Source organism: Motacilla alba, chromosome 3 (genome assembly GCF_015832195.1).
Source record: "Motacilla alba alba isolate MOTALB_02 chromosome 3, Motacilla_alba_V1.0_pri, whole genome shotgun sequence".
Taxonomy (NCBI): Eukaryota; Metazoa; Chordata; class Aves; order Passeriformes; family Motacillidae; genus Motacilla; species Motacilla alba.
The window spans coordinates 78,792,876-78,812,784 of record NC_052018.1 but is presented as its reverse complement, the minus strand read 5'-3'; the positions used below and the strand labels follow the sequence as shown (position 1 = coordinate 78,812,784).

Genomic DNA, 19,909 nt, shown 5'->3' with positions numbered 1-19,909 from the left:
AAATTGTCCAAAAAATTTCTTATCAGCATTTAAATTCATTTGACATGCCTGTTAAACCAAAAAGCGCTAGAATTTATTATTACAGACAAAAGGTTTTAACTTCACATTTTGGCAGTGGAAAGTATGTATTTTGATTGCATCACTGCAGAAAAGACGTGTATGTATACGCCCAGCTTCTTTACTCTGCAGTAATAAATAGTCTTTGATTGTAATAGTTACTTTCAAAGAAAAACATACATATTTTAATAGTTTCAGGTTGGCATCATGAATAAAATTTGAGACAAAAGGCTGCCAAATTGAACTATGTGTTTGGAGGCATTAATGAATGTATTTTCAAAGTTACTTGTGACATTAAAAAATTGTATCACCAAAGTCCTTGCATATATTTATAAATTGTTATGTGATGCTGAATTGTTGAACCCTGATAGCCACCACAGATATCTAAATTCTGGGAAAAAATTTCCTGTGAGGCATTAGGTATTTCAAACCCAGGAAGGAAATTCTTTAGCCCAGGACTGAGGACTGATATTTTTCATGTAATGAATTGGAGGGGCGGGGAGGGCTGGAATGCGAACTATGAGGATGGAAAACATTTAGTCACTCTTGGAATGATATGAATGTTTTTACAGGAAGCTTAAGTAAACACACATGCTGCTGCTTAGTAGGCTGCAGTTAACTTTTTTGGACAGTAGACAAAATTTAAACAAGTATGCAGACTCGAATGAAAGGCTGTTGAGCAGCACACCCTTCAGGCCCAGTTTTGAGCCAGTTGTCACTTAAAACATTAGGTAAAAAGTTAGACTACAGTTTGGGTTTTTTTTCTTTATGTTGTTTTTTTTTTTTTTTAATGGTAAGTGCTTGAATGCACTGATTTTTAATTTCTTTAAGTTATTTGATACTGCTTTCATAGGATCAAAACATCTTACCTATTTTAAAGGTGTAGTCTGTGTTATGAATTACTACAGAAGAGGGAGCTATTTCACTTTCCCCAAACATGGGCATGTTCTTCATTATTCATGCTGAAGATCTTTCTCCTTATTTAGAACATTTTTGTTCTTTTTTTTCCCAGAAGAGGTTTTCATTTTATGAAAATAAAAGAGATATTGGACATCCTAGAATCCTATTCTGTTGAGCTTACTCAGAAGAAATGTTGTACAGAGGAAGAAGCTTAGAATGCAATAGTTACTGCCCTACTTACAACCAATTTTGTAAAACCATGGAGTAGCTATTTCCCTCACATGATATTACTGAATGTATGAAACAAAACCTTTTTGGAGTTAAAATATTGCATTCCAAATGAAACAAAGGAAAGATATTGTTTTTAATCTAATATTAATAATAAAAATACCTTGCCGAGAGGTAAAGCCTGCATAATGTATTAACTTAAAGGAGAACAAAAAAAATGAGACTGATTAAAGCTGGTTGTGGCTGTTACTAAATAATTCTTAACAGAGAATTGCTCTTACAAACACCTGGAAGAAATTTTGCTTCCTGAATAAAAAAAAATTAGTTTTTAAGTCATGAAGTAGATTCAGAGAGATAGTGTTAGGCAAACATGTACTTATTTTGCAAAAGGAAGGTAATCAGTGCTTGTCAAAAGCATACAGAAATCATCAGAAATTGAAATATTTGTCTTCTGATTTCAGTTCCTTGATTAGGATTCATCAAGGATATTGCTGCTTTCACTGGAAATGTCCTGAGCTTATATGAAAGTGAAATTCATGTAGTCATGCACGTTGGAAAGGACCACCAGAGATTTTTCTAGTCCTATCTCCTTCTTAAAGCAGGTTCTGTGACAGAAGGATGTCAAGGCCTTGTCCCAGTTAAATTTTTAATATTTTGAAGGATGGAGATGGCACAAGTCTCTGTGACCAGGTCATGATGACCCATGTGGTTCAAAAGAAAGATCAAAACAGCTTTTATCAAGTTGTCTTTTCCCATTTTGTGTTTGTGTTTGTTGCCCCTCGTCCTAGCCTGGAGCCCCCTCCAAGATTAGCCAGGCCTTGTCATCTTTGCACCCTCAGGTTAAGGAGTGGTAGACAGCAGTAGAATGCCCTCTGACCCTCCTTCCCCCGGCTGAGCAAGCCCTGCTTTGTCTCTCAGCCTGTCCTTATGTGCCACCTCTCCAGCTCTGGCCAGCTCAGTGGCCGTGTCACGTACTTGCTCAAGTGTGTCCATGTTTCTCTTCTACTGAGGAGCCCAAAGCAGGACACTACTCTAGCTGTAGGCTTCCAAGTGCTAAATGGGGGGGAAACCATCACTTCCTTGTACCTGCAGGCTCTGCTTCTGCTGATGCAGGTCCCTCTTGTCCTTCACACAACACACAAACCAAAACTGAACTCTTGGTTCTCTCATAAAATATTTAGTTTTGCAGAAGAGTAGTTAAGTGTAATTTGTCTTTGCTTTCTGATACAAACTCTATGGCTAGAGTTCAGATTTTTAACAACTAAGCATATGATAGGAAGGTGGGTATAATTTTTCATTCTGGTTCCACACTTAAGAAGGATGCTATTTAGTTGTCTTTTGTATAATTTATATAATTAAATCTTTTTTTAACAGTAGAAGTTAACAAGATTGCAATAAAGTGTAAATTGTCCCTGTTTTTTTTCTTTATTTTTATTTGTTTTCCAAAGCTTTAGCAGTCAATGGTATCTTTCAGTTTTAATTCTCTTCCTTTTTTAAAAAATAGTTTATTAAATTGTGTATATAATAAAATTGTAATCCTGAGAAACAAATTTTCCCTGCTCTCACTGAAACATGGGTGCACCAATTTCTCTCCATATCTGAATACTTGAGCAGTATCTTAGTACATCAATACCTCAGTATAACAAAATTTAGGGCTCAGTACTAGACCAAATTTACCATCCTTTGTTCTTGTGCATGTATTTATAGTAGTTCACATTGTTAACAGAAGAAAATATTTGCTCTTAGTACTACAAGCTGTGTCACATCACTCAGGAGAAGTGGGAGGCTTTAGAAATCAAAGAAAGAGCAATGTAGGGATTGGTTTTTCTCATATTACAGAAGTATTCTAGATGGAAAAAAATCAGTGAAAATACTATTCTACCTTGATACCTTCTTTTTTTTTTTTTTTTGGCAACCAGTTTTTCTGTTGGTGTGGTTAATATAGGTCCTTAAGGACAAAGCTAGCTCCAGACATTACTTGAATGCCACCCTTCTTTCACCAAAAATGCAGTTTTATTTCAAGCTGGAATTATGAGATTCAGAGTTTGATCACATATTGTAGTATTTTTCAGTGGACTAGTCAGACTGAAGGTCCACCAGCGGCTGAAATATCTGCTGCAGATTTTAAAATCGTTGAAGCTGGTTTTAAGTAAATGGCATTGTAAAGACTTAATTCTAATATTTTTATCAACCTCACAGCAAGCAAAATAATAATGTGCACCAAAATTCAGCAGAGAAAGTATCAGAGAGGATATATGGAAGCATGGTGTTCTAATAGATATCTGCCTTTATATATAAACACTTGGCATCAGCAAAAACTGTGCTCCATTAAATAATCCATTGTTTTCATCCAGACTCTCTTCAATCCTCTTCTCTTTATTTCCTTCTCTTTCTACGGTATAGTTGTATTGTTGGTAAAGCACACAGGCAGAAACAGCACCCATTTTTCCCACCCATTGTCTGTGCATTTGTGCACTGGATCTTTCTCCAGCCATTTCTAGCCAGAGCAGCAGTGTAAGCCCAGTTCAGCTTGTGTGGTGGTACATGCTTTTTCAAGCTTAGCTACTGCTTGCCTATTCAAATAGCCAGAAGTCTGGCAGAGCAGATCTGGCTTTATTTGTTGAGTCTTGTCTAGTGAAGTGAAAAGGCCTGAATTTTTTTTTTTCCTGGCTGCATTTTTGTACATGTGGGGGTAGGGAATGAAATTATTTCTTTTGTCCTCTGTTTGCAGCTCATTGAGAAGCAGGCATGCATATAAAATTGCTGTATCTCGGGGCTTACCTTTAGGGAGAGGAGGGAAAAAGAACAGATTTGTAAGCTTGACTGGAAACACTGAGGATGCTGAAAGCAGGCCCAAAAGTGGAAGGTAACAGAATAATAAAATACGATGAATAGAGGACGAACAAAAACTTTTCAAATTAATATAACAGTTTAATTTCATCCTTTATAAGAAATACCATATTACTGCATGCATCAAAGGCACAAAAAAATGTGTCCGTGTGTCCAAGGCAAAGGAGCATCAAAATACAGATGTGTTTTGGAAAGTCACCAAAACTTATACAACAAAAATAGATAGATAGATAGATAGATAGATAGATAGATAGATAGATAGATAGAATGAATTATGGATGGTTTACCTAGATGTGACGTTACACCTGCAATTACAGGGAAGTTATCTTGAGGGGTAGACTTTAATGATAGGGAGTAAAACACAGCCCTCTTTCTCTCTAGCTTTAGTTTACACCCAAGTGGATCAATGAATACTAACTAACCTGCAGCTCAACTTTCAGTAAGGTTTTTTTGCTTTTTTTTATGAACATGTTTTACCTCACATCTGCAGTCAGATGGTAAAGCTGCAGTCTCCTTCAACCCTCTGGCTTGTGTTACTGTCAGTGAACTTTGCTCTGGGCAGCAGTAAGGATTCATATGATTTGTACTGGTTTTAGCTACCTATGAGTACAAGATTCCTGTGGCCTTTTTGTCATTTGAAGTGTAAGGTTTGTGGGGGCTGACCAGTAACCTGACTGTAGCCTCAGGGTAGCTCTTGCTTTCTGGCCTTTTGCATGTTTAGGATATTTCATTTAGAGAATGGAGTGATGCTAAAAAGCAGTTTGGTTGCAGACATAGTTTATATACTCAGAAGCCTAAGCAACCAGGATTAATTAATAGAATTTATCATGTTATTGGTGTATATTGATATATAGGAATATGTTCATGATTCCTAAACCAATGGTATGGTGAAGTTGCAAATGTTAAGTATTAGACATGAATGTAATTTAGTCAGATACTTTATTAAATGAATTTGAAAACAACTACAAAGAGTTCATTTAGACTAAAAGAACTGTAGTTTGAAAATCCATGGATTTTGAAATACTTTGCTCATTATGGCTATTCTTCTACACTACACATGCAAACTCAGAGCTGTGAAATGAAGAATTGATGGGAACCAATCCTTTGACCTCCAGACTTGTAATTTATATTAAATCCCTACCAGAAAAAAACAAATAATTTAAATAAGAAGATAATTGAGGGATCTAGAGAGACATAATGCCATTATGCAGACTTCCAGTTTGTGCATGAACAAAGCTGTTGCCACTGCTACAATTATTTTAAAATGTACTGCTACTTTTCTGCTAGAAATTATACAAGAAACAGAATTAGAGTGTTACTCAGCAAGTGCATAACCTGAACCATGACCTCTGAGATAAGTTTGAAATTATCTAACTTAATTGTAGTGTCTTCAATGCAGTTTTTTCATTCCAAACTCTAGTTAGCTGACCTAATTTTAAAAGGACTAAAAACGTTCATCGGCTGCATAAACTGTTGTGCTGGGAAGAGCGAGGCTGGAGAGAAGCTATGAAAGCTGAAAATTGTGAAAGACAATGAAAGCAGAAAAGTTCATTCTTGTAATAGGATAATTTTCAGTTGACTGGAAGGCATGGGTGCAAAAGCTGCCTGCTGGAATGTAGCCAATAGGCACAGAAATCAGTATTTTGTTTAACAGTGTATACTTCTAACAACTTAATCTACAGTGAGTAATATTTTGCCCTTACTCTGAAAGTAAAGACTAGCTGCCTATAGGTAAAAATGGCAAAATCTGTGGTCTGAGGATGAAAGATGGCAATATGTGGTCACCTCCGCTCCATATAATTTCTCCATATTTTCACAATTTATCACTTTAGGTATGGAAGGCTTTTTAAATTTAATTTTGAATAAAGTCTTCATTTTTTGAGATGGAGAAGCAGAGTACACTTGAACAGTTGAAGCACTGAAATGAAAGCGCACAGTTCTTTAAATCATGCAATTTTTGTTTCCTGAATGTTTTGTATAATGTTAATAATGCTTGTAACTATGAACTCATTGGTTCTTCAGTGCCTGAGTTCTATGAAAAACACAAGATAGATCAAAATTAGTCTCAGAGAGCAAAAAGTTGTTCAAGAAAAGATAGGTATTGCTTTCCTCCTGAATCCTATTTTATGATGCTCATTTTGAAGTTTCTTGTTACCTCCATAAGTCTCTGGATTTTGTTTATTCTAACAACTTTCTATACTAGAGTATGCTAATATTTCTGTCTACCCTATGTATCAAAACAAATTTCATACTCCAGCATATTTAAATGGTGTCAAAAAGTAAGTATTATACTGTCAATAAATAACTTACAGTTGACAATAATCTCCTCAACCTCAGAAAGCATAATCTGGGACTGCAAAGAAGTGATGTTTTCAATAAATAACCGTAATAAATGCCCTCCAGAGATCTTTCCCATGCAGTGCATCCTACATTCCCTTTTGGTATTCCAATGCTCTTCTGCTGTAAATTTCAGCAAAGGTGATGTTATTCACATAGAGAAAGATTTGACTTCTAAGTTACAGGTTTGATGTGCAGCTTAGTAGTATCAATCAATTCAGCTTTAGAGAAACTCTTTTCAGTTTCTAAAGCAAAAAAATCTGCATGAAATTTTCATTAAGCGCTACTGGAGAATTGTTGGCAAAATGAGTATTTTGCATTTAGTTTGAAACTGCATGAGTAGGAAAGCTGATTTCATAATGAACAAAAAATAAAAGTGGTAATCTTTTTCTGTTTACATACTTCAAAAATTTTCTGCAGCTTCATGCTGTTTTTGTTGACTGTACATTTGAAAGAAAGTCTGTTTATCGAATTTTTTATAAAGTACCCAGCATATTCATCAGAAACAAAAGTAGTTAAAATTACTCTCTTTACTGTTACATTGTGTATGGATTTTTGTGAATTTAATTGAAATATTCAAGAATCTCAAATTTATGTGGTTTTTTTTTTTCTTACCCTCAGAACCAACGTATATCACAATAGGTCCGCCCACCTGTGAGGCTTTGGTGAACTGCACTTTGACTGAAAAAGACTGTATCTATAGCTTCAAACTGGACCAAAATGGTTGTCGCATTTGTCAGTGCAAAACTAGTGAGTATGCAGAAATACGGTGGCTTCTACCTTTTATACCAAATTATATGGGAAAATGGTAGTATGCTGGTTTTTCCATTCATGATGTTGATTATATGTTATGTTAGTACGTGTGTGCTTTAAAGTTGTTCATCTTTAACGAATTGGTTCCTGATTTCTGACATTGCTTGCTTGCTTAAAATGTGTTTTGAGGAAAATTTACTGTGCTTGACTTTTGAGCTGTTAAAAAATTAACAGCTGGCTAGAAAAGGTAATAATTTCGGACCTAATATTCATATAGACTTTGAGAAGTGTTAGGAGAATTCCATATTTCATTTGCCTCTGTTTACAGAATTTTAAGAACATCTAGGTTTCTGCAATTCAAAAACTCCTATTGTAAAACAGCCTATTTTCAACTTAGCTTTTTTCATCAAAATTTGGATTTTGAGGATAAGTGTTCAAAAATTATATGCTTGGGAGTGGGTGTTTGTATATATGCAAGTGTATCCATATTTATATTTATTTCTATATCATATCCTTATATTTATTTTATATACATATATAATATTTTAGTTAGCATTTTTGCAGGCTTTAACATCTATTTCTTCCCAAAGGAAAAACACTGTGCCTTGTGAGAACTTTGTGTGTATCAAGAAAAATGTTTTTTCTATATGTGTTTCCTTAAGACTTCAGTGTTTACAGGTGAAATACAAAGCAGTATCAGGTTGGTTTTTGGAACTGGCCAACAAAGGAGTCCTGTGGAGTGCTAGTCTCAGCTGCAGGATGCATCTCTGTGGCTGCCAACCCAACCTAAGAGCGGGTTTAAACTCTCTTTGTAATGTTATTGTAGTTTTTCAGCTTTCTTGCAGCCTCTAAGGCTTCCACAACCAAGGAGTTACTCTGTTCCTCTTCTTTTCGTTTCAGTCCACTCATTCTCAGCCACTTTCTAAACCAATATGACTATTGTAGGGGTCCCCAAGTAGAAATGGTGAAAATAAAATTCTTTAGTAGTACAAACGAAAAAGCTTTAGGAATGGATTGTTGTTGGAGATGACATCTTAACAAAAGTAAATATATGGCAAGCCATAACACTATCATGGCAAATAAGAAATAATACCTTTGATTGATTTCAAGTTGTATTCATGGAAGGATGACTTTCCTTGGGTTACATCCAAGCTATCGCGTACTTGCCTTACTTCATTCTTCCTAAGGAAAACATCAGAAATGTTAAGGTCTGCTTTTAACGTTGTAATTTGATTTTCCTTCTCCTTCTGTTATCATTAAATTAATTGGGGAGTTTGACACAAACAAGAAGATGGACATTCATGACAAGTTTCATCATCTATGCTTGTGTGTGCAGTCCTTCCCTCCTGTTTGGCGCCCTGGAGACACACCACTCCAAAGGATGATTTCTTTTGTCCTAGGTTACCAGACTGCCTATGGACACAAACCATGTCTCAGAATGCTCTTGGTTAGAGTATTTCTGATTAAATAGTGCATAAGAACCTATTCAGGGGAATTTTTCTCTTACCAGATTTGCTTGAAATTTTCTTCATTTTACCATAGCACACTGTCTGAAGCAAAGTTAATAGTATCATTTATCATCTCTTTTTTCAGTTAAATAATGTGACGAATAGATTGCTTAAAAATCTCAGTCATTTAGAAAGAGGAGACCTTTATTTTCTAAGGAAATGAAGAAAAATAACAGCTTGGAAATCTTCATCATTTGGTGGCTATCAATCAAAATGACAGAAATTGAATTTTTCTGTCAAGTAATGTCTGTCACTTGCAAGGCTCTCCTCTGGACAAAACAGTGTGTGAGAAATGAGAAGAGAGAAGTCTTAGGTCAGATATGCTGAAAATGTACTGTGCTAGCTCTCTGTGTTTTGAGATCCTGTGTACTTTATTGTCCAAACCCACTCAGTTGCATCTTGGTTCTCTTAAGAACATCAGAACATGTATTATCTTTAGCTCATGTAGACTCATGTGGACTTCTGGGAACATCATTATTTTATACTGCATCCACTTGCTTTTTACTGGTCTAAGCTGCTCAACAGAGTCAAATTTAACTGCCTCAGTAAGGAAGCCCCCATGCCCACGCTAACATTTGAAGTCATCATATCCTAACTCTATTAATCTATTTCCAATAAAGTTTTGTTTTTTGTTAATTTATCTTTAGATAGCTCTGCTGAAGGTTGGTTATACTTCAGTTATTTCATCCAAAATAAAAGCAAAATGATAAAGTGGAAGAACATAGTGAACATCTAATTTGTTCTTCTTTATTACCTGCATTTACATTCATGTTGCCAGAAATAAGTACAACAGGTTTATTTGGAATGATTATGTAAGTACAGTATAATGAAACTTGTTTGGTGCTTCATTGTAATTTCGTTTTAAGTCTATCCCACCTCATTCAAGCCAACTGCAGAATGAGAAGGAAGAGAGAAGCAAATCAAAACATTTCTATATTATTATTTTAATAGAAGTAGTTTACTTTGTCTTCTATCCTTCTTTTCTTTCTGCAGTCAATGCAAAAACACGCTGTAGCAACATGCAGTGAAAACATACATACTGTAAAGTAAAATAAAACATTTTTTAAAAGTAGCATAGCCAGACCATAGTTATAAGAGAAGGGAGGGAAAAAAACAATCACTGAGCAGAGCATAGACTTTTATGAGAAGAAAGTTCAGTAAGTATGCATGAAACCACAAATGATGAGGGAGAAAGAATGATCATACTGACCAGAAGCATCTAGAAGCCAAAACAGCACTACATGGCAATAAAAGGTAAAAAGTACAATCCAGAATCTAAGAAGAACTGCTGTAGAATACCAAGAATAAAACTAAAACAAGTAGGAAAAACAGGAAAGGCATTCAAAAAAAAAAGAAAAAAGAAAAGAAAAGACGATATAAGATGATACAAGAGGAAAACACAAATAGGAAAAAGTAAATAAGAAAAAAATTGTGGAGTGCAGCAATTGCTCTTGCGTTTGGAGTGTCTTGGCCCTTACTTTCATTGGGAGAACTGGAGTGGAATGAAGTCTTTAGGAAGACAAATCCATTTGGAGGAGTCCTTGTGGAAGACCAGTGGTCTCTTGTTTGTGAGGCATGACTCCTCTTGCCCCAGTGAAGATTAATGGCAGGATTAATAATGCCTGCTGATTGAAGCAACATAGGATTTAAAATCTCATTGGTAGTTGCTACTGCACACAAAGTCATTCTTCAGCAACCATCTGCAGTGCAGACCTTGTCTTTTCCCTGGATTAGTTTCATGGAAAAAAAAACCTTTAAAATCTCTCCTGTGACTGAGACTAGTATTTTACCCCAAATGAATTGAACATGTAGTATGTCTTCAGGATATGATTGTGAGCATGTATGAGTTCTACTTTTTTTTTTTTAACATTTCAAATCTTACTAAAATTGAATTAAATTAGAGTGTTGCTGTTAATTTAAAAAATTGTTTGCATCTTTTAGAAGGCTTACCTTTGTGGTTCCAAGATGCAACTGTCATCCAGTTTCATTAATTTCAGACTCCTTATGGAGAGATGCAACTGGAGAAAGCTGAGATGAGTCATGTTCCCTGCATCACCTTCCACTTTGTGTCCTGGTCTCTTTTGTCTGTCAAAGCAAGTCATGCAATCACTATTGAAAAATAAGAAATCTTGGTATACTATGTGTTTGCACAGTCCTCTCAACATGAAATCACCTTCTCCCCAAAACACATCCCATGGATACACACAGAAATAACTTTGGAAGTGTTGCTACCTTTTCCTTTAGTGAGAGCAACACGTTTTCTACCATGGAGTTAAAAGGAGACATTATCACTCAGTCACACACCAGTGGTTCTCAGTATTCTGGCAAGTCATACCATCCCCCTTTATAGCTGAGGAAGCAGAGTGAAATTCCAGCATGGACTTTGGGTTTGACAATGTGGGTCTTTATTTAGTTGCATAGGCATTCAAAGGCAGGATTGGTAGGTTTGAGAAAACTTAGGTAGGTGCATCTACAGGCTGTCTGTAAATAGCAAGAGTTAAGGCTCTGGAAAAACATAGGGACTGATGATGGGAAAAAGCCTAAGAAAACTTTGCAGGGAGTGCAGTGAGAGAACACATCTCAATTCCTCATTTTTGTGAGTTAATTCTTCAATAATTAGAGTCCTAGCCTTTCAATCTTATAGCCAAAATTTGAATATTTCGTTCCGGTATTTCTGTATGTAGTCCATACTGAGATGTATGTTCTCAAGGCTTAAATTCTCTTAGTGTGAATTTTTGCCTATTTAAATAAACTTATTTCGTGTTCATTACTATGTCAAACTGAGGTCAGACAGTAATTGCATACTAATCACACAAAATGTACTTCAGGCAATGCAAAATTCCTGGAAATAGTAGAGTAAAATAGGAATTAGGTAACACTTTTCTGTTTTAGTAGCAGTTGTCTTCCAGTGTTATTTTCATTTCACAAGAAATTCCATGGAAAATAAAAGTTATAAAATAAATATCCAGGTAATCTTTCTTAGTGCTAAGGAGAGCACATTAAATTTTTGAGTAATCCTATAAGAGAGAAAAAGGATGTCTTATTATCCTTCTGCAGTGATATAAAAGTGAATAGCTATTACAGACAAGACTTCAGTTCAGGAAATACAACCTAAGAAAAATTAGGATGAAGCATGTTTCCTAAAAATTTAAGGCTCAGATCAGGAAAAAAAAAAAGTACATGTTCTTGTAGAACAAAAGTAGTAACTCTAAGCACACGTGCAAGATAGTGGAAGTGCTCCCTGAAGAGGATGGAAATATGATGAACAACTCATGCCAAATAAATATTATCTGTATTGTCACTAGAATGAGTCTTTGGCAGGATCGCTGAAGATTACAATGTATTGGAGTTAGTGCTTACAATATATGTAGTGGAACAGAAGCAGATAAGAATTTCACTTGTCTTGCCCTGTGAGAAAAAAAAAAAAATCAGCATGCTTGAAGCTTGATCATTATACAGTAATTCCACCTTTGAGATATCACTGCTACAATTTCATTTTCATGAATTCATGTGTTGTATCTGAATCCTAGATTTGTTTAGAGCACATATCCAAGTGGTTAATTTGCCTCAATGGACTCACAAGATGATTTATTTAAACAGGGTTTTCTAGCATCACAGCGCCCAGTCCCTTCATTTTTTTTCCAGCTTTTGTGAATCATGATTTAAGCCTAACAAAAGGAGGGAGGGTTAGTGTGGATCTGTGGAGGCAATATATTCAGAGAATTCCAGTTACTGTTAAGTAACCTAGTTTTCTCCTTCATAAATTTGCCTCCCCAGATCCCCACCCCCGAAGATTAAGCAGCAGTAGCAATCCACACCGAGAGGACGGCTGAGGAGTGCTTAATTGTAAAGGTACTGTGAAACAGTTCTCCTGATATGATCTGTCCTCAGCATCAAGGAAATAATACTGGTGAAGGTATGTAGCTAGCTTTGTGTAGCCATGCTACAAATTTGTAAAAATGGACACCAGCCTAAGCCAAGTTGAAACACTGACATAATTCTTGTCATGTATTTTTTAATATTCTCTGGCAGTTGTTTTTTTTCATCTGTGAATTACAGGACTGAAAACTAAAAGTATTTCAACATAGAATGCATTTTCAAAACTTTATAGAGTAAGATGATTTTCAGTCCTTATAATACAAATATCAGTGTGTCCATATATAAAATAATATTTTGGAAAAACATAAACATCCCTGTTTAAGAGCCTAGAGCTTTTTAAATACCATATATATGCTAGGAAAAAAAGAATGTTTTGGTTTTTTGTTTTGTTTTTTTTTTTTTTTAAAGAGCTGGAATTACAATCAAGCTATTAGAAATTCAAGCAGAAGACCCTTTTTAAAGTGAACATGCAATTCCTGGAATTGAATTTTGTTTGCTTTTTAGAGGCTTTTTTGGGCCATATTTTATAACACTTCAGATATTCATAGGTTCATGTGAGGTAGGGATGTGAGCACTCTGAAATCAGGAATAAATCATGCATACAGTGGTTTGAGTTTAGGACGAAAACCTGTGATTCCTGTTGAGATGCATTGCCCCTGAGATGCCATACCTGAGAAGGAGAGGTTGCATTGTATCCCAAATATTCCACTGCTAAGTTAATTCTACCAAATGCAGACATTGCTAACATATCATGGGACAGAATGTTTTTGCTGTTCTGTTTGCAAGGTGGGGCCTCAACTGTAGTGGGTCACATCAGTGTGTCAGCTGCTCTTAGATGCTGACTTTTGAACATGTGTTTCTTTCCTTCAGCAGCCAGTCACTCAGTTTTACAGATATCAGACAACCTTTTAAAACTAGAGTTGATGTTAGGGTTCAGAATGAGATAGTGGAAAGAGTTTTAAAACACCAGATAGTTTGTGTGTAGAATGCTCACCATATCTTGGTAATCATCAGTTCTCAAGACTTTTTTTCTACAGTGTTGTCCCATCCTCCATATCCCAAAGAGACTCCTGTTAAGCTGTGTAATGCTCTTCTGAAACTCTCAGTATCTGTTTTATTATAGTCTGCATGTATGAAAGGATTTGTAAATGTGTGGAGAAAGTGGGGAAAGAAATCACTGTATTTAGAAGGAGCTTATGGACTAATGGTGACTAGGCTTAAATACCTCACCAATATCTGTTTGTTTGTTAATAATTCACAAATGGGTTTTTTTGGAATACTAATTCATCTTCAGCTGTTCTTTCTGCTTGTATTTGTCCAACAGCATCACATTAAATTGATCCAAATGAATCCAAGAATTTGAAATTCCCATATGCAAGTCAGCACATAATGTGTTTAATTATATCAAACTACAGAACAAAGTATTTGCTAGTACTGCAGTCTTTAGAGGACTCAAAGTCTGTAAGCAATAGCTTTTGCTGGTGTGGTGAGGACTAGTGAAGACTGCGACTAGACTGTGAGCTACCATCTGGACCTGGTGGTAACTGGCTTTGCTGCTGCTTTTGCAGTCATGGTTGCATGTGGCAGAGAAAACTGCATGGTCTTGTTGTGTGGGTGGGATTCACTGCTATAAGCACTCAGTGCTTGTTAGTCCTCAAGTATTAGTTCTAAGCAGGAGGACTATTTAATAACATCATTGGTTCAGGACAAACAACCTTTCCATGTTTAGTGCCCTAGCCTTCTACTGTACTTGATTCTCTCAGCATTTTATGTTATGTTTCAGCTAGTGTCATATTAAAAAGCTAAGTATTTGTTGTAAAAATACAGTTCTATGAGCCTGAGACATTGAGGAACACATTTATCTTTTCTTAAAGTCATAGCTCATCAGTATCATTCTGGACTCATCCAATATTCTGCATCTGAACTCTGAGCTTGTCGTGCAAATTGTTTTCTGGTTCATGTTTTATAAGAAAAATGAATGAACGTGTTCTACTCACCATGTAGAACTCTACTCTCAATCCAGATATTTCCCTACACAACACAAAGAGAGATGTTTTCCCTTTAATAATTTTCTGTTCATCATTTTGTTTCTGTTTTAGTCTTCTACCTCCTATCTAACCATCAATTTAGTTCCCTATGTGATGTCACTATAACTAATCAGTCACAAAACCCAAAAGAACAGCTTATACTTTGTGATCAGAAGCTTAATCCCATTCTGTTAGAGTTGCAGTGACGTGCAAGTACATAATGCAGTTCTGTCAAACTCTGAATGGTAGTTTTCTTCTGCATTAGCTTTTAAAATGTTTGCTATATCCTCATTGCAGCCTGTCTGGTTGCTCTGATACACTTCTGAAGCAGTTATTAGACCAGGTAGGGCTGGATCTCTTCTCTGCAAATACATTCATGATTTGGGATTCAGTTTCCTCATGAAATTTCTCTAAGCAGAGGGAGTAAACACCCTTAAACAAATAGTCTCCTAACATTTTGTCATAATAGATTTCCTCAGTTCATTGCAGTTGACTTTCATAAACTAGTGAACTAGTTCTCCTTGTTCCTTAGTATGTGTCACTTGAAATGCAAAACCTTAGCAAAAAATCTGGTTTTACTTATCTTTTCATAATGAATTAGTCATTATTTTAGTAGTGATAAATTTAAAGCAATAGCTAAGGCTATAGAAAAATTGTCAGGATTACAATTGTATACTCTGAATTTGATGCACATATGAATATTTAGGTTTGCAATCTTTTCAATCTTTTTCTCTTCTTTCTTTCTCTGATAGCTATGCTTTGCTTTATGACATTGGTGATTCACTTAATTTTCTGAAAAAATACCTGGCTTAAAATGCTGGACTGTGCTTTTCATCAGGCCTGTGCAGAAGACATAAACTCTGTGTACCAGATGGTACTTCATTTAGAGACTGCCTGCTGTTGTCATGTTTTTAATAATGTTTTAATAGGAGACATTCAGATGATTAGATGTAAATTCAGAAAGCAGACCAGAATTCACATCCTAGTTTCATGACACTACATTTCTTCAAAGAGATTTTTTTTTCAAAAACTATTTAAAATCTATTTCCACAGTTTGTACTGTCATACTAGCAAAAATTTAAGTGCAATAACATTAATTTCAGTTAATTTCAGTAAAGAGCATCTTGGCAGAATTTAATTTTCAGCATCTTATTAGAAAGACTACAAGCAGAGGTCTGTGGAGATTATTCTGATCATGTCACACTTAACGTTGACATAACACTAGAAAGTCTATACATTAACAGTTGTCTGTACTGACTTCAGCAAACTTTCCCTTTATGTTTGACATAGCCAGACTTCTGATGATTTCTCATATGCTTTTTACTGTCTGTTCCTGGGAGGCAATGATGATTATTAGTCACCCACCTCATGGCTCTGAAGAGCTTTTCTTTCTCAGCCACTTTCAAAGTGAAAATTCTTTTGAGGATAACTCACTATGTAAAGGATTAAGCAAGGAGGATATTGCTTTGAGTCTGGATCCCCTGGTTAGTATGTCAGCTGACTATTTGAGTTTTAAGTATATTTAACATCATAAGCTACTTGGGATGAGACACTCGGGATGTCTTCCTGCTTTGTAGCACTGCTCTTAAACACCTTGAGCCTTTTAATAAAGTATATTAACTTTGCATGTAACAAACTTCTTTTTTGTCTCTGAAAAGCAGTTTCACTAGCCAAATCAGAGCAGAATAGAAGACTGAAAACAAAGTATTTGGCTGTGGGACTCTGAGTCATTATTTTGCCATCTTCTATAACTTTGTGGTCAAACTTGGATATTGTATTTTGATAGCTCTCCTTAACAGATAATCTGGAGACAAATAACATAAAGAAATATGCCAAGTAAAAAAAAAAATTCTTATTTTTTCTAGTTTTTTAGGTTTTTTTAAATTGTTATTTCCAGCTCTTCCTTTTACTTTTTTAAAATACCTATTTATTTCTCCCATGCCTTTGCATAGGTACCTTCTTTTTTCCTCACCTGTCTTCACGATCCTACTGTTTATAGACAGCCATGTAAACATTTCATTTCCCTGACGAAGTATGCTTCAGAAAAGGAATGGTTCCACTCAATTCAACCTGTGGATTTCCAGGTTATTTGCTACTCAGATCAGTTCCGAGCATCTGGAGGAGATGACCATAACTTACATTATATCAAAGGTCATAGCTTCACTTAACTCTTTTTAAAGACATCTTTCCGTACATCCTATCCTATCCTTCTCTGTACATTCTTTATAAAGTTCAAGCCTAGCTTTAAAAATTATGACTACCCTATAAAGTCTTGCATAATGAAAAATTTAGTTAATTTTATTATCACTGTGTGTTGTTAGGGAATAATTCTGTACAAACATCCTAGTATAAAAGCTCATAAATGAAAGACAAATTCTCATTATTTTAACTTGCTTCAAGAAAAGTCTTTGTATTACACATAACTCACTCTTTACCAGAGAAAAATATCAAAGTTTCCTCTGCATTATAATGTTGTTAAATCGTCACTAGTGGCTACATATTAAAAAGATTAGTATTCTTTGTAGATTGGCCTGACTTAATCCTCCAAAAATGTGTAAAACTTCATGAAGATCTTTGTGTATGTGTTTCTCTCTAAAGCAAGAACCTAAAACAAGGGCTACTGTTGCTGTGCGAAGGTTAGATCTGACCGAGAGTAAATGCTTAAATCTTGTGATATTGATTCTCTGCTTCCAGACACAGTCTCTAGAGGTTATGAAAGGATCTGGCATTTCTTTTTCTCTATTCTGAATGGCAAAAACAACCCCAAACTTGCCACCCTTTTTGCTTCAGACACCAAATTTGCATAAAAGTGGAGAGGTGAGAGCCATGACCCTGATTATTTATCATCCTGTTTAAGTTGAGCACTGTTGTTTGGAATAAGGAGACTCTTATGTTGTATTGCACTTGCATACCCAAATTCCACCTTGGAATTCGGCAGTGAATTTGCTGGTTTTCTCTGAGGTTTTGGTCTCATTCTGGCACAGTAAGGAACATGCCTTCTTTACCAAATGAACATTAACTTGGTAAAATAGATAAGGAAACACTTGGTTTTGCCACACCTGGTTAAGTCAATATTTTGGAATCTTAAATGCAATGTTACAAAACTAGAAGGGCAAGTATTTAAGTAAAGCAAGATTCCTTCTGTAGTTTTCCTTCAGTAAATTGCCATTTTAGACAATAAGTCAGTATTAATAATTGATCTCCTCTTTGGAAAAACCATGTCCCTAAATGTTAAATCCCCTAAAGGAAAGTGGTCTTCAGGTCTCAAATGAGGAGCACATCTGGAAGAATAATCTTCAGCTGACCTGTGTCCAGCTAATACTTCATAGTGGTGTGGATGTTCCAGCTAGAGATCAGCCATCCTTTAAATATCACTCTTGAAGGGAGGCCTTTGGATATCACCCATCATATTCTTCTATTGAAGAATCTTAATTATATTTCCCTCTTTTTCTACTTTGATCTCACTTTGGCTGTTGTAATAATGGTCATTTCTTAAACTTGTGTTTTGCATCCTTAGTGTAAAAAACCCCATAATTTTCTGTTTCCTCTCACTTCTGCAACCAGGAAAAGAACATTGTGTCCCACAATAAAGAGTAGTCTTTCTGGCATTTCTTTTTTAAAGAAAAGCAAAAAGAAATGGATCAATCTCAAAATAGTAAATTGCAATGAGAGGGGATATAATGACCATCTCTGTACCAGAAAAATTGAGATGCCAACAGTTCAACATCTTCCTTATGCCACAAGAGGCGGATAAAACTTGGTGCTGGACTTCAAGAAACAGATATTTTAGTCTAGCATCTCGAAGCTTCAGTCACTTCTTAGGGTATTGCAGGTCAAATCTTAATCAAATTGACACCAAACAGCATTAAAAAAGTAAAAGATTTTTAATATATCCCACCCTTTCAGTACTTATTTTAAATAAGTAGAAGAGAAATAAAGATGATCTATATTGAACAAAAGCCTACTAAACCCATAATGTGTGGCAATTATGTGTTATTTTAGATGTGTTATTAAAAGCCAATGGAGAGATGGATATTGGAGTCCATTGGCTGTGCATCTGTTCATAAAATCATGTTAGTTTGTGGTACCAGGTGGTACTCCCCAAGTTGCTGACAGGAACTGAAGAATCCTGTAGTGTCTGCTCATACAGTTTGGGTTCTTACTGGAGAATTCTGTCAAATATTTTAAAAACAGTACAATCCAAAGGTAAGGCCTAGCAGTATTAAGAAAGTTAAAAAGTGAGAGAGCAGAAGGTTTTTGTGCTGAGGATGTGTTTGGGTAAGCAGTTTTCATGTTGTGATAAGCTGCGTGTGTCCTTTGCAGGGGAGGAGCTGTGCACCGGCCTCATTTCGGGCTGTTCCTTGGAGTGTTCCTTCGGCTTCCAGACTGACGCCCACAACTGTGAGATCTGTCAGTGCCGGCCGCGGCCCAAGAAGTGCAAACCCATTGTATGTGACAAGTACTGTCCCTTTGGATACTTGTACGTATTCTCATCCTGAAAGCACGCTTAATGCAATCCCTGTGTATGGAAAATACGCAAAAAGCCAGGCGTGTCTAATTGTGTTTGCTTGTGGCACAGCGGGGGGAGGTAGGAAAATAGAAACGGCATTACGGATATGAGAGTGCAGTATTCTTCAAAATGGATTTTGATCAACAGATTTAGAAACAGAAGCTCAAAAACCAGCAGATTCTAAAAGGAAAGCAGTGCTTAAATTTTGTTGAAGAATTTGACAAACAAGATGAGAAAGCTACTTACAAGTAATATCTCTTACATGTAACTTTTTAAAATTCTTTTGGCATGCTTTGAAGAACTTCTATTTTATAGCCCATTTATTTTATTCAAATTATTATCTAATATTTCAAGTTTCTTTTAATCTTGATATGACAGCAGACTAGTTTTAGTAAGACATTTTTGGTAATTACAGGATTTGTGAAGAATAGTACCATATCTTATCTACATTTTTGTAAATGCATTCAAAATCTGTGTTTGTGGTAGACTTCTTTTTCCATAAAAGTAAATATTTGTGGTTTTGAAACAGGTGATGAAAACTGAGTGGGTCTTTTGTCACAGAAGTTTCTTAGTAATTAGTTCTGGTTGTATCTCTATATATTTTACCAGTAAATTGTATTTTGTATGGGTTTATTCCATGTTACTGCCTGCTTTTCACAATAGTTTAATTTCTACCTCATGACAGCAGATCTTCAGAAAACATTCCAATTTTTCTGGGGGTTTTTTTGGGGTTTTTTTTAGGAGTTTCAATGAAGTTTACTACATTTGCAACTCCTAGTTTTTGATAGTAATACTCCTTAAATTTCTGGTTCATTTTAGAGTTCTCTTTGGCCCTTGTTCATAAATGTTGCAGGCTTGTT

The 19,909-nt window shown here is 35.6% G+C and overlaps 1 protein-coding gene across 2 annotated transcripts in view; it reads left to right on the top strand.

Annotated features, from left to right (window-relative positions):
- The window catches only part of CRIM1 (cysteine rich transmembrane BMP regulator 1), a 176,881-nt gene that overhangs the window by 133,741 nt on the left and 23,231 nt on the right, over positions 1 to 19,909 (top strand). For both annotated transcript variants that reach the window (XM_038132996.1, XM_038132997.1), the window contains 2 exons: positions 6,994 to 7,122; positions 18,863 to 19,019. In XM_038132996.1, the coding sequence (XP_037988924.1) occupies positions 6,994 to 7,122; positions 18,863 to 19,019 (286 nt within the window). The remainder of the gene's footprint in view (positions 1 to 6,993; positions 7,123 to 18,862; positions 19,020 to 19,909) is intronic.